Source organism: Heterocephalus glaber, unplaced genomic scaffold (genome assembly GCF_053883595.1).
Source record: "Heterocephalus glaber isolate CG9 unplaced genomic scaffold, H.glaber_assembly_v1.0 deba00000594, whole genome shotgun sequence".
Lineage (NCBI taxonomy): Eukaryota > Metazoa > Chordata > Mammalia > Rodentia > Bathyergidae > Heterocephalus > Heterocephalus glaber.
This window is the reverse complement of record NW_028258151.1, coordinates 11,979,343-11,995,146: the sequence shown is the minus strand read 5'-3', so window position 1 is coordinate 11,995,146 and position 15,804 is coordinate 11,979,343. Positions and strand designations below refer to the sequence as shown.

At 37.0% G+C, this 15,804-nt stretch overlaps 1 protein-coding gene across 3 annotated transcripts in view; it reads left to right on the top strand.

Moving 5' to 3' along the window:
• The window catches only part of Ercc6l2 (ERCC excision repair 6 like 2), a 136,069-nt gene that overhangs the window by 82,756 nt on the left and 37,509 nt on the right, over positions 1–15,804 (top strand). For all 3 annotated transcript variants that reach the window (XM_087205190.1, XM_087205191.1, XM_087205192.1), the window contains 2 exons: positions 1,475–1,574; positions 15,567–15,719. In XM_087205190.1, coding sequence (XP_087061316.1) covers positions 1,475–1,574; positions 15,567–15,719 — 253 coding nt within the window. The remainder of the gene's footprint in view (positions 1–1,474; positions 1,575–15,566; positions 15,720–15,804) is intronic.

Genomic DNA, 15,804 nt, shown 5'->3' with positions numbered 1-15,804 from the left:
ACCAAGAAGAGAATTGAAGGAGTTGTGCATACATATTGTGACCTACATATTGTGTGACATTCCCTCAGTACTTGTTTCTACAAGGTGAAAAATCCATCATTTACAAATCCTTCATTTACAAATCCTTATTTTATTATTGAAGCATAGGTACAAAGTAACTCTAAAAAAGTTTTGTCTGTAAAGATTAAAGGGGATGCATTGTAACAATCTATTCTGTTCACTAAGCGATGGGCTAGCACACATCCAAAAAGAATTTTCTTAGATCCATTTCTGGCTTTCTTTGAGCCCAAATTTCTTGTGAGAGAGAGAAAGGGATTGTGAGTCCCTCTCCTCCCCCTCCAGGTGCAGGCTGAGAGAGAATGCACAGCTGACCCCAGGCTCTGCTTCCTCACGGGAGCTTTTCATTCCGTGGGGGTGGGGGTGGGGGGACCTAAGATTTGCAGAACCTAGGGTGGCCTCAGGTGTAAGTCCTCTGTGAGGAGGAATGGGGACCACCAAGTATAATGGCATACACAGTGACCTTACAAACTTGAAAATAAATTTCCCCTTAACTGTAACACTTACTATAATCATGTAACCTTGCCACTGTACACTCCACCCCACCCCCCCTCCAGCAGCTGTAACAGGCTTTTAGGAACATGTGGCCTGATCTAGAGCATCCATTAATGCCCCATATGAAAAGCTGCAGGAAATAGACCCATGGTTAATCACTGTGGTGAGTCAGGTTAGACTTGGAATTAGTACTGCAGTCCATATCAGACCACCTGGGGTTCCAGTCAACCCACTGAATTCAGTCCGACCCACTGAATTGAAATCACTATGGATGTGGACTCTAAATCTGCAATTCCGTAGACCTTCCAGTTGGTTAACTACTTTTTCCTAAGGGTTTTTTTTTTTTTACTATTATGTAGTTTTATTAAAGTATAATTGGCATACAATAAACTGGATGTGCATAAGTGCACAGTTGCTAAGTTTTGACATATTTGTGCATCTGTGAAACTATCACCACAGTCAAGATCATGAAAATAACTACCACACCCCAAATTTTTCCTCTGCTCTTTGTAATCCATCCCACTGCCCCTCCCCACCTCATATCCCCAAGCAACCACTAATCTGCTTTGTGTCAGAATGGATTAGTTTATAGTTGGAGGAGTTTGAGAGAAATTAAATCATTTGGGAATAATCTATTCATATGGGGTGCCATAGAAGAAAAACCTGAATTTAGGAAGTTTGGGACATTAAAAAGTGATTATAGTAAAAGAAATAAAATTGATATATACCTTTTTTTCTGTAATATTTTTCTGAATAACTAATCTATTTGAATGTACATTTTTGCATTGTTGCTAAATGATATACCTGACATAAAATGTTCATTTTTAAATTAAAATTTTAATAATGTTCCATTTTTATGTCCAAAAACCAACTCAAGCTGAAAGTTATTTTACTTAATTTTTGTCTTAAATTTCTTTTGCAGAGCATATAGGATTGGACAATGCAGAGATGTTAAAGTGTTTAGGCTGGTATCCTTGGGAACTGTGGAGGAAATCATGTATTTACGACAGGTATACAAGCAGGTAAATATATTTCCCTTTTCCTAAGAAGTAAAATTTTTCGATTTTCAGAAATTAGGAACATTTGTGAACAAAGTGTTTTCATTTTACTCTATTATGGAACTGAATGAAAGATTATGGAATATACTTCTGAATATACTTCTGTGAAGCAGACTAATTCTTAGGTTCATTGAATTTTTAGTACTGAATGTTTCTTAGAACAGTACTTCTTAGACATTAATATGTAGTGTTAATATGAGTCACTTATGGATCTTGTTAACATACAGATTTTGCTTTAGTGGGTCTGGGAAAGAACCCAAGATCTTGCATTTTTAACTGGCCCCCGGGAGTACCTGTACAAGTCCACAGATCACAATTTGAGAAGTGAAGTCACACCTCCCTAAACTGTGGTCCAAGACTTAATAGTCTGCCACTGGTGGGTTACAGGTGCACTGACATTGGCCCCACTAAGCCTCTGGGGCAGCAAGAGTGCCTAAGCCAGCTTTCAGCTTTGAGTAACCTCCCCTGTGTATTCCAGCTAAATGTTTCTGTGTTACCATTTTCTACATGGGCTATGAGGTGAAGGTGCTGGGAAGCACTGCCTGAGAGATACTACACATAATGAAACTGAGACCACAGAGATGACCAGTAAATGAAACTGTAGAGGGATAGGACTCATGCATGCTAACTACTGTGCTGGTGCTATTTTAGTATTCATCTAAAATTGCATTAACTGTCTAATATACTTAAGATATCAATTACTGCTCCATTTATACTTCTAAATAAACAACACTTATTTCATTTATAACTGCTCACTTGAGAAGATCTGGAATGAGGTTCACATTTAATTGTAAATATTAAATTTAAATTGCTCCCTATATACTTGGTTGGCATCTGTTTAAAAGCAAACATCTGCCACAGGTGGTGGTGGTTAACCCAAGAATGATCCAATCTTAAATTCATGCTATTTTTCTTATTCTAAAAATGGAATTGTACACAGGAGATTTTGTTTTTTCTTAAATCAATTAGCTCTATAAGAGACCATTCATCTATTTGTTCTTTGGTATAACACAGCTAATTGAAAAAAAATTTTTTCTAATCTAGTTAATCAGTCTTGAAAAAACTAGAATACAAATGGTACTTTGGTTCACAAACTCAATTTGTTCTACAGTTTTAGAAAAGATGGCCACATTTGTGTTCGTGTGGTAAAGATGGCCACAGTCATGTTTGTCACCTGATGCAGAGTTTGCAAACAAAAACAAAATTTTCCCAAATGCTTCTGCTTGTGAACCAAATTGTTTCCAAACAACAGTGTTCATGAACTGAGGTACCACTGTAATTTTCATCTTAGAAGCTGCTCTTTAAAATATGCTTGACTCATCACAAGTAAGAGTGTTTTCTCCATTGTGTAATTTTTCTCAACCCATTATTATACACATTTTCTTGGTACCTGTTTATCTTTACTCATTTAATAAAATAAAATGGCTTGTTATATAATATACAATAAAAAATTTTAAGGAGACAAAGTAATTTAAGTTGTCAGAGCTCTGTATGACACATATAAGGATAAGATGTAAGGTGTGTAAGGGAAAGGCATTAATGCATTCATGATGGGGCCGTAATTTGTATGTCTCACTGCCAGGCAGCTCTGAACCATCAGTGGTACATGCATGACTGGTGGTTCAAGCCAGCAGGAACGTTAAAGATAGTAGAAAAGTGGCTTGAAATTTGAACCATCAGTGCCTATGAGACACATGCCGCCTCCCAAATATTTCTCAAATCTTTGGAGGAAAGAATTTTAAAATCCAACAACAAAAGGCAGCTATAAATATGTTTGAGACCAAGAATAATTCACTCAGTGGCACAAGAATTGTAAGAAATCTGAAAGAAAGCTGTTAGGATTAGATTTGAAGAAAGAACCAACACAGAAGAATCCTGGAAGCAAGTAGGTGAAACTTACATTCTCCAATCTTAGAGTCAGCAAATATTACAAAAAGAAGGGATTCTGGAGTAATTCTTTGATGAAGGAACAAGGTGGTTTAATCTTCACAGTCTTATCTAAGTTGTATCAAATTACAGCCAACAGAGAGGTTTAGTGGAAACAAGTGGAAATACTAGAAGCAAAGAAAGTATGACAGAGCTCCAGTTTTTTCCTGATATCCTGACGAAAGTCTCTCCCACTGGCCCAGAAGACTAAATGCCTGCACTGCCTCCTCCACACACACACTTCAAATAACCTGGGCAGTAAGCTTGACATCAGGATGTAAGGTATCTACAGGTAGATGAGCAGGCAGCCAAAAATAATTACTGGACAGTTTAAGAAAGAAAATACTGCAGAAGAAGTGAACTTTCCGGGCCACCGTACCACTGCCCCCAGAACCCAGGAGCACAGCTGTTCCCAGCTCAAAGGATGTGAACCTTCCAGGCCGCTGTACCACTGCCCCAGCACCTAGTAGTAGAGCTGCCCCCAGTGGAGAGAAGGTGAACTTCCTGGGCCACTGGACCACCACCACCAGTGCTGAAGAGGTGAGCATGGGGGCACCAGCAGCACACATCCCTCCCCCGCTTGAAATGAGAAGACACTTAAACAGGTCTCAAAACCAGACTCCCAGATCACCTAAAACAACCCCAAACAGAAACAACATGGAATAATCTGATACTCAACCACTGGGACTTCCTGAACTGGCAACAAAAGAGGACCTAGAAAAAATGAAATCAGAAATAATTTCTCAGATAACAGCAGAGATTGTGCCCATAGTGCAAGACATGCTTAATAAATCTAGAGAGGACACAGATTAAAAAAAAATAGAGGAGCTGAGGAACATGATGGAATCCCAACACAGGAAACAAGTGGCATCCATAAAACAGATGCAAACAGATTTCCAGGAGATTAAAAACTCCATGGAAAGCCTACGCAGCAGAATGAGCTAATGTGAGGACAGAATTTCAGACATAGAAGATAAGATTGCAATTAATGACCAGGAAAAGAAAAATTTGTTGAAAATAGTAAGGAACCACAAAAAATCAATTTAGCAGCTGCTTGACGATGCAAAGAATAACATAAGACTGATCAGAGTCAATGAAGAAACAAGAGAGACTGCAGATGACATAAAAAAAACTGCTCACAGAAGTGATGGCAGAAAACTTCCCAAGCAGGGGAAAAGAACTTGACATACAGATAAGGGAGGCATATAGGACTCCAACTAGCCTTGATCAAAAAAAATCTACACTTAAACATCTAATACTCAGGATTCCAGAAACCCAACAGGGGAACAAAATTCTACAAGCACTGAGAGAAAAGAAACAAATCACATACAAAGGAAAGCCCATCAGAATCACAGCAGACTTCTCAGCACAAACCCTCAAGGCAAGAAGAGCTTGGAGTGATATATTTCAAGCCCTAAAGGAAAACAGCCTCCAATCCAGATTGATGTACCCTGCAAAACTATCTTTCAAAATTGATAGAGAAATAAGATACTTTCATGACAGAGGAGCACCTTAGGAACTTCGTGAATACCAAACCAGCACTCCAAAAAATTTTAGACAATATCCTAGGAAAAGACAATGAGGATCTCAACCCCAGGAAGCCCAGCAGAATGAATCCACCAGGCACGACAAAAAATTAAATGCAAAGGGGGAGAATCAAACAAAGAGAAAATGTCATGACAAGGATAAGTCAATACGTATCGGTTATAACCATCAGTGTTAATGGTCTCAATTCACCAATCGAAAGAAATAGACTGTCAGAATGGGTAAAGAAGCAAGATCCAAAAATATACTGTTTACAAGAAACATACTTCATTGAAAAAGAAACTCATAGACTGAAAGTTAAAGGGTGGAAAACTACTCCATGTGACAAGAACCCCCAAAAAAGTAGGAGTAGCCAATCCTCTTTGCAGATCAAGTGGATTTCAAACCCACACTGATTAAGAGAGTCAAAGAAGAACACTATATCCTTGTAAAGGGAACAATCCAAGAGGAAGACATGACAATCATAAACATATATGCACCAAACACTAGTGCACCCAAATATATAAAACATACTAATGGACATGAAAAATCAGATAAGCACTAATACAATAGTAGTGCAGGACCTCAATACCCCACTGACACGAATAGATAGATCAACTAGACAAAATAAGCAACAAAATACTAGAACTCAGTAAAACTCTTGAACAAATGAACTTAAAAGATGTTTACAGAGTGTTGCACCCCACAAAATCAGAATAGACATTCTTTTCAGCTGCACTCGGGTCGTTCTCCAAAAGAGACCACATAGTCTCTCATAGAACATGTTTAAGTAAGTGCAAAGGAATTGAAGTTATCCACTGTATATTATCAGACCATAGTGTGATGAAATTGGAGATCAATAGCAAAAGAAACCGTAAGAATTTCATAAACACATGGAAACTGAACAACACACTTCTGAATAACCGATGCGTCACACAGGAAATTAAAGAGGAAATCAGTTCCGACAATTAAATGACAATGCCAAAACAACATATTGGAATCTATGAGACGCAATGAAAGCAGTCTTACTAGTAAGATTCAAAGCAGTGAATACTCATATTAGAAAAACAGAGAACCCAATTAAACAACCTCATGCTGAACCTCAGACTTCTAGAAAAAAAAGAGCAGGACAAACTCAAAGCTCATACAAGGGAGGAAATTATAAAGATCAGAGCAGAAATCAATTCAATGGAGACTAAGAGAGCAATACAAAATATCAATGAAGCTAAGGGTTGGTACTTCAAAAGAATAAACAAAATTGACAAACCCTTAGCCAACCTCATCAAAAAAATGAAAGAAAAGGCCCAAATCCATGCAATTAAGAAAAGGCCCAATCCATGCTGGAGGGGCTGTAGGGAAAGAAGAACGCTGTTCCAATGCCAGTGGGAGTGTGGACTGGTGCAACCACTGTGGAAATGAGTATAGAGATACCTCAAAGAACTATGACTGAAAGTCCCATTTGACCGAGCTATTCCCCTGCTGGGTATCTTCCCCAAAGAATTGAAAGAATCATACCTCAGTGATATATGTGCCCCCATGTTCATAGGAGCACAGTTTGTAATAGCTAAAACTTGGAAACAGCCCAAATGCCCATCAACTGGAGACTGGATAAAGAAAACATGGTTTATTAATAAAATGGAGTACTACTCAGCCATAAAAAACAAAAAATTACAGGCATTTATAGCTAAATGGTTGCACATTGAGGCCATACTCTTAAGTGAAATAAATAGGACACACGTGTAAATACCGAATAGTTTCACTAGTGTGAGTAATGGAAAGTGTAAATAAGGACTAAAAGGTATAATAGATAATTGAAATAGGAAGAAAAGGGGCAAAGGGGAAGGGGAAGTGTGAGGGGTAGGGAAAGGAATGAAGGGAATGGAATTAATATGAGAAAATGAAAAAATGGAAACAAAGTCTTTGTAAATAGAGATGGAGGGGTTGAAGGGAGGGCAAAGGAATGGGGAAAAAATAACCAAGAGAGATTATGTAAAGGTGCAAATTTCCAATGATAAATATCATTATACTGTATACCTAAAATCTACCAATAAAATAAAATTTAAAAAGAAAGAATGAAGAGGGTGAAATTACAATGGACCCAGCAGAAATCCAGAGGATCATCAATACTACTTTGAGAACCTATACTCCAATAAGATGGAAAACACAGAAGAAATGGACAGATTCCTAGATATGTATGAATTAACCAAGTTGAACGAAAATGACCTAAAAATTCTAAACGACCCAATATCAATCAATGAAATTGGAAACATAATTTAAAACTTACCAACTAAGAAAAGCCCGAGTCCTAATAGCTTCACTGCTGAATTCTACAAGACATTTAGAGAGGAACTACTGCCACTTCTGTTTAAACTCTTCAACGAAATTGAAAGGGAAGCAATACTCCCAAATTCATTCCTGGAAGCAGGCATCACCTTGATCCCCAAAGCAGAGAAAGACCCAACCAAAAAAGAGAACTACAGGCCAATCTCACTAATGAACATAGGTGCAAAAATCCTTAATAAGATACTGGCAAATAGAATGCAGAAGATCATCAAGAAGATTATACACGCTGACCAAGTGGGATTCATCCCAGGGATGCAGGGATGGTTCAACAAATGCAGATCAATCATTGTAATACACTATATCAATAGAGCCAAGGACAAAAACCATATGATCATCTCAATACATGCAGAAAAAGCATTTGACAAAATCCAACATGCATTTATGATAAAAATCCTACAAAAAATCTGAATAGATGGTCTCTACCTCAATCTGATAAAAGCCATCTATGAAAAACCAATAGCCAGTATCATACTAAATGGTCAAAAAATGAAATCCTTCACACTAAAATCAGGACCAAGCAAGAATGTCCACTATCACCACTTCTGTTCAATATAGTTTTGGAAACATTAGCTCCAGCAATTGGACAACAGAAAGATATAAGAGAAATAAAGGTAGGAAATGAAGAAGTCAAATTGTCCTTATTTGCAGATGACATGATACTCTCTATAGAAGACCCCAAGAACTCCACCAAAAGTCTTCCAGACTTACAAACCAAATTCAGTAAAATAGCTGGATACAAGGTCAACATACAGTAATCAATAGCTTTGCTCTACACAAAAAACAGACTCATTGAGAGAGAAATAGAACAAACAATTCCTTTCACAATTGCATCCAAAAAAATGAAATACACACGAATCAACCTAACAAAAGAAATCAAAGACCTCTACTCTGAAAACTACAGCACTCTCAAAAGAGAGATTGAAGAGGATATCAGAAAATGGAAAGGCATTCCTTGCTCCTGGGTAGGAAGAATCAACATAGTGAAAATGGCCATACTTCTAAAAATGCTATATAGATTCAGTGCAATCCCAACAGAAATCCCAGCGGCATACTTTATGGACTTTGAGAAAGCAATCCAGAAATTCATTTGGAATAAGAAGAGACCCAGAATAGCAAAAGCATTTCTAGGTAACAGAGACATGGCAGGGGTATCACAACCCCCAACTTGAAGCTGTGCTACAAAACTACTGTGATAAAAACATCATGGTACTGGCAAAGACACAGACCTAAGGACTATTGAAACAGATTAGAAGATGCAGAAACAACTCCAGACACACTCAGCCACCTCATCTTTGACAAAGGAGCCAAACACCCTAACTAGAGGAAAGATTTAATAAATGGTGCTGGAAAAATTGGGTTTCAAGTTGCCAAACATTAAAACTAGACCTATATCTCTCACCATGCACTAAACTAAAATCGAAATATATTAAAGATCTAAATATTAAAACAGAAACACTAAACCGGCTGAAAGAGAGGTTACGTAGAACTCTTGAAGATGCTGGTGTAGGAAAAGATTTCATGAATGAAACCTCAGTCTTACGTGAACTAGCACAATCAATAAGTGGGATCTCTTCTTATTAAAAAGCCTCTGCACAGCAAGAGAAACCACCAACAGTGTGAAGAGACAACCCACAATATGGGAAAAAATTTTCACCTGCTGTTCCTCAGACAAGGTCTACTGTCTAGAATATATAAAGAACTTTAAAAAACCAGACCTTGGGCCAGAGATTTAGCTCAGTGGTTCCGCTGTCTGCCTGGCAAACACAAGGTCCCAAATGCTGGGGAGTACCAAAACAAACAAACAAAAAAATCAGATCTCCCCGATTTAAAGACCCAATCCACAAATGAGCATCTGAAATGAAAAGACATTTCTTAGACAAAGAAGTAGAAATAGCAAATAAAGATATGAAAAAATGTTCAACATCACTGGTCATTCGAGAGATGCAAATGAAAACAATGCTGAGATTCCATCTCACTCCAGAAAGAATGGCTGCTATTATGAAATCAACCAATGACAAATGTTGGCGGGGCTGTGGGGAAAGAGGAACCCTGCTCCACTGCTGGTGGGAGTGTAGACTGGTGCAACCACTGTGGAAATCAGTATGGAGATACCTCAGAGAACTAGGATTGGAAGTCCCATTTGACCCCGCTATTCCCCTGCTGGGTATCTTCCCCAAAGAATTGAAAGAATCATACCACAGTGATATATGTGCACCCATGTTCATAGAAGCACAATTTATAATAGCTAAAACTTGGAAGCAGCCCAATTGCCCATCAACTGGAGACTGACTGGATAAAGAAAAGGTTGGTTTTTTTTATAAAATGGAGTACTATTCATCCATAAAAAAAATGAGAAACTAGAGACGTTTATAGCTAGGACACACATGTAAATACTGAATAATTTGTCTAGTGTGAGAAACTGAAAGTATAAATAAGCACTGAAAGGTATAATAGATAATGTGAAATAGGAAGAAAAGGGGCAAAGTGGAAGTGGGAGGGGTAGGGGAAAGGAAAGGGAATGGAATTAATATGAGAAAATGAAAAAATGGAAACAAAGTCTTTGTAAATAGGGAGGAATCGAAGGGTTGAAGGGAGGCCAGGGGAATGGGGAAAAAAGAAGAACCAAGGGAGATTATGTAAAAGTGCTAATTTCCAATGATGAATGTCATTATATTGTATACCTAAAATGTACCAATAAAATTTAAAGAAAGAAATTACTGTGAAAAAGGTACTATAGTGTACTGAATAATGACCCTCAAAAATACTAAATCCTAGTCCCTGGACCCTGTAAATGGCACTTTGTGTGAAAAAGAGTCTTTGCAGATGTGATTAAATTCAGGATTTTGAGATGGGCAGATTATCCTGGCTTGTCAGCCAGTATTCTTTTACAAGAAAGAGACAGAGGAAAATTTGACACCAGACAGAAGAGAAGAAGGCAGTATAACCACAAAAGTAGAAATTGGAATGATCTGTCCACAGCCTGAGGAGTTGGAGCAGCCTCTAGCAGCTGGAAGAGGCAAGGAGTACTCACCCCTGGAGCGTCCAGGTGGAGTATGGCTGTTTCAACACCTTGATTTCAGCTCACCGATACTGATTTCGGACATCTGCCTTCCAGAATTGGGAGAAAATATAAGTTGTTATGAGAGTCATAGGGACTAATAGAGGTAGTTGTAAAAAGAAAAATTAATATCAGAGAAAACAATAAAAGAATAAAATATTTTTCAAGAAATAGAAACATCTTCAAAATGCAAATGAGGTGGTAGCTTCCCCAAAATAAGAATAGACTACTAGAAAAATAATCCAGTAGAGAGATTCAGAAAATGAAAACCTCCTGAGTAGCCAAGAGCAGACTTTTTATCTAAAAGGAAAGGCTAAATATTTCTTCTAGACTGCAGATCAAAAAGATAGAGGTAGAACACATGTAAGAGAAATTAGGAAAAAGAGAATTCAGATCCAGAAGTTCCAGGATCAGTCTTCTTTATCTGAAGAAAGGCACAAAAGAAAAATAAGAGAAGAAACTAAAAAACAGAAGAAACATGGAGACATGAGAGTCCATGGAGTACTTTGATCCACTAAGTTCAAAGTAGGATGAGTGGAAATAGAGTCACATTTCTACCATCTTTAAGTGTAAAATGCCAAGAATAAAGTAAAAAATCCTTTAAAATTGCACAGATAAACATTCACGAAGAGAAACATCATTACGTACAGTAGTAGTAGAATTAAACAGACATCTCACTTCCTATTAGCAATACTGGATACTTAGGGGCAGTATCTTCACATGAAGGGAAGAGCCAACCCTCTTTTATTAAAACACACTGAACTTTTTATTCAGAACTTTCCCATAAAGAAAGATCCTAGTCCAGATGACTTCAGTGATGAATTCTATCCAATATTTAATATCCTTTTTGAAAACAGGTGGAAGAAACACTTCTAACTTACTTTACAAAGACAGAAGAATACTGATATCAAAATTTGACAAAGCCATGGCAGGCATAAAAAAAATTTAAACAACAGAGAGATACACAGCAGTATGTCTCATGAACATAAACGTAAAAGTCCTTAGCACAGCCTCTGTTATGAGTTCATTTGTGCCTCTTGCTCTTGAAAATATGTGTTGAAGCCATAACCCCTAGTATCTATGAATTTGTTCTTATTTATGTAAATAGGGTCTTTGCAGATGATCTTAAAATGAGCTCATCATCAGGATGTGCTCTAATCCATTGACTGATCTCCTTGTAAGAAGAGGGAGATCTGGATACAGATACGTACACACAAACAATGGAGGCAGAGATTGGAGCGACATCATTGCAAGCCAAAAAAACACTGGTTACCAATGTCTTCCAGGAGCCAGGTAGTGGCAAGGAGAGGTCAGCACCTAGAACCTTCAGAAAGAGCATGGCCACGTGTGCACCTTGATTTCACACTCAAGCCTGTAAGGAATGAATGCCTGGTTTGATCCAATCCAAGTTGTAATGCTTTGTTACAGCAACCTTAGGAAACTAATACAGCCTCTAAGACATATACTGAAAAGCTGACTATATTTCTGTATGACAACAAAACTGAAAACTAAAAGAGAAATGAGCAAATGTTTGCCATATATACAATAAAGGAGTAGCACTTAACAAAATACTAAAAACTCCCACAAGCCAGTAAAAGACCATGAGTAGACATTTCACTAAAGAAAAAAATACAAATGGTTAACACATATGTGAAAAGATCTTTAACCACACTCAATACAAAATAAAATATAATGTGTTCTACACATTCTGCAAACGCTTTTTTAAAAAATTTTTTTGGTTTTCTTTTGCAGGGTTTTGAGGGGTGGGTTAGGGAGATTAATGCTGTTCATTTTTGGTAGGCCTGTGTGTAAAAAGGTAGTCACATATGATCATTGATAGTACAACTGGTATACAATTAGTCTAGAGGCTAATTGAACCATTTTAAAATTTATAGCACCTTCTCCATACCAACTGGACCAAAATGCTTCTGTATATGCATAGGAAAGGATGACAAAGGTTTATATTCAGCATTGTTAGTGTTTGTTTAAAAATTAAACAGGAGACAGCCTGAGTATAGAATGATAACAAATTCTGACATACCAATATTATGGAGTACTCTGCAACAGAAAAAAAGAAATTATGAAATCAGTCAGATCAAATGTACTGATGGGACAAAACCTCTGAGATATTTTCATGTGAATCAGAAACAATTTGAAGAACAATATGTACAGTCTATCAGTTGCATTTGTGCAAAAGACTTTGTATGTATATATAAATAGCTGTAACTGTACTGATGGTAGAGGTTTAGAAGGGTACACATAAACCCTTGGACTCTGATAAGGGGAGATATGCTGTTCAAGGGACATTTCACTTTGGTGTGTTTGCTTCTGTTGTGATAAGGCATTCAGATATTTTATACTTTTAGAAATAACATCGTTTATATAGCAACTGTGCTCTGTTGAGTTTGGAACATTATATAAAGTCTAAAGTTTGGCATTCAGAAAAATGTGTCACACATGGATACACATATTTAGATGTATTTATAGAAGAATTGCAAGAACAGCACAGAGAAACCCCAGATTCCCCAGTTGGTAACATTTTACATGTTTTCTTTCAGCCATTATCTTTTTCCTTTTTCTGAGCCATTTGAGAGAATATCATAGATTTATCACAAGTGTGTATTTTCTCAAAACAAGGACACTGTCCTGTTTATATATCATATAAAAATAATAGTTTTAGCTGTGTGTGGTAGTGCACACCTATAATCCCAGCACTCTGAGAGAGAAGCCTGGGCAACTTAATGAGACCCTTTCTCAAAATTAAAAAAAAAAGGCTGGGGGACATGCCTCAGTGCAAAGACCCTGGGTTCAATCCCCAGTACCCCGAAATTAAGGCTTTGAGAGGTACATCTGGATCCATGCCATAATAGTTCCTGTCTGAGTTAGTTATCATGATGGTCGTCAGGTGTGATTTTTTCTATTTCCATTACTTCCTTTTTTGTTCATTGGCATTCTACCACCAAAAAAAAGAAGTTTTCCTTTTTATTTATTTAATCTGTGTGGACTCCTGGGTTCCTATTTTATCAACATTATAACCCATTGAATATCACTATTAATTTTGGGTTTCAAATTGTCTCATTTGGCCAGTGGGAGACCCTTCATGGTCACTAGTTATGTGGTTCTGACATGATCCATCTTTTTTTTTTTTGCACTTCTTTACTTTGGTAGGCTGAATAATGGTCCCCCCAGAGGTATGCATATGAATAGCCTCATCCATGTATAGTATCTGGGTGGGCCAAAGGTCCTTATAAAGAAGAGACTGTAGGGTCAGAGAAAAGAGATGAAGATGTAAAGGCAGAAGCAGAGGATCTGAAAGAAAGGTGGAATATGTCATAGTATTGGCCTTCAAGATGGAAGAAAGGGCCTTGAACTTAACATGAGGAACATTCTTTATGTTTTCTTTTTACTTCTTTTTCTTCTTTGTCTTTCCTGTTGTTATGATGAAATTCAAACATTTGAATTCAAACACGACTAGCCTACTGATAAAAGCACTTGGTTCTCACTTTTAATGAGAAAAAAAACTTAGTTTCAGTACAAAATAATGAGCTTTTTATAAATGTTGTGATAAAATTTTATTAGGAAACTTATAATGTCACATTAAGGCTTCCAAATTACCTTGGTAATTATTGTTAATAGACCTCCAGTCTGACAATATCAGTGTGGAAGGCAGTCAGTAGCAAGCGTAAAATAGAAAACTGGGCCATCAATTGCAGTTGTGTTCTCATATTCCCAGGATTAAATCCCATGTTCCTGGGAACATTGATACTAAACTGATCAAGTTGCTGTGTTGTTACATAACTTTTTCAAACTAAGCTCCTGACTGTTCTTTTTTTTTTTTTGGTGCCGGGGATCGAACTCAGGTTCTTGCGCTTGCGCAGCAGGCGGCGAGACCACTGAGCTAAATCCCCAGCCCTCCTGACTGTTCTTTTAAGAGAGCTATCTTGTAGGTGAGAAATTGTTAAGAGCATGTATTTGATTCAGCCAAACCCAACTACAAATTTTAGAATTGGCATTTCTTAGCTGGCACAGGTAGGTAAGTCATTTTTCTAAAGTTGTTTTTTATTTCTAAAATGGAGAAATTCCAGTTTTATTATTTCTGAAATGGAGACCATATCTTATAAAGCTACAAGGATTAAATGAGAGAATGTAAATAAAATCTTACACATGTAGTTATTTCATAAATGACAGTTATTAATAATAAGAATTTAAAGACTGGAAATGTAGTTGCTTACAGTGCTTGCTAAGCATGTGTGAGGCCCTAGGTTCAATCTCTTGGAACATACAGACACACAAACACACACAAAAAAAAGTTTAGTTGATTAGAGGAACTTATTACAGTACAAATAAACTGATGATAATCAAAATAGTTGTGTCACTTTTTAACTACTTTCATTGACAATAGATTAAAGTTATTTTCCATTCTGTGTATTTTTTCTTGCAGACATTTTAAAGTGTATAGGTGGTTAAGCAGATTGTGTTTTAATTTTACATATTTACGTCTAGTAAAATATCCAGCAAATAGAGTGCACATTAATGTTGACACAAAGATGGTATATTTCCTGAAGTGTCCTGTGTCAGTGTTCTTTCTCATACTCGAAATTGTTTCAAAGATGCAGCATTTCTATACAGACCTAAGGCTTTTGCTGTTAAATAACAATGTAATTAGGTACAATTAGTTTGACATCAACATGGCTATCATATAGTACTTACTTTGGAGTATAATTTAACTTTATTATGGTGATTATTTCTTCCATTTTTAAGTTTCTATTTCAATGAGCTGAAGAAGAAAAGTGTATTCAAGTATACACTTTCATTATTAAACATTTTGTCAGGTGGATATTCCATAGAAATGTAACCTTGACTTAGTCATTAGTAAACAGATAGAATAGGAAATATAAGATCTCTACTTCAGTAAGACTGGCCAGATTATTGTTATATTTCACCATAATAGCAACTTCTGCCAGGGAAGTTAAAACAAAATTTCCTCCCTAAGGAGATCTCAGCCTGCTCCAGTTAAAGCTGTGTGTATACAGGGAATGCCAGGAAATTCTGACATATTGTTGGAACAAACACTTCAAAAATATCTTGTGTTTTTTCTGTTTTAGCAACTTCACTGTGTGGTGGTTGGAAGTGAAAATGCCAAGCGATACTTTGAAGCAGTTCAAGGATCAAAAGAGCATCGAGGAGAGCTTTTTGGGATCTATAACCTCTTTACACTAAGATCCCAAGGATCTTGTCTTACAAGAGACATCTTGGAGGTGTGAAATTGTTCTCTGACCTTTTCAATGTGTTTTAATACAGTTTTATCTCCCAGGAAGCTTGAAACACAATTATTGGTGGCTT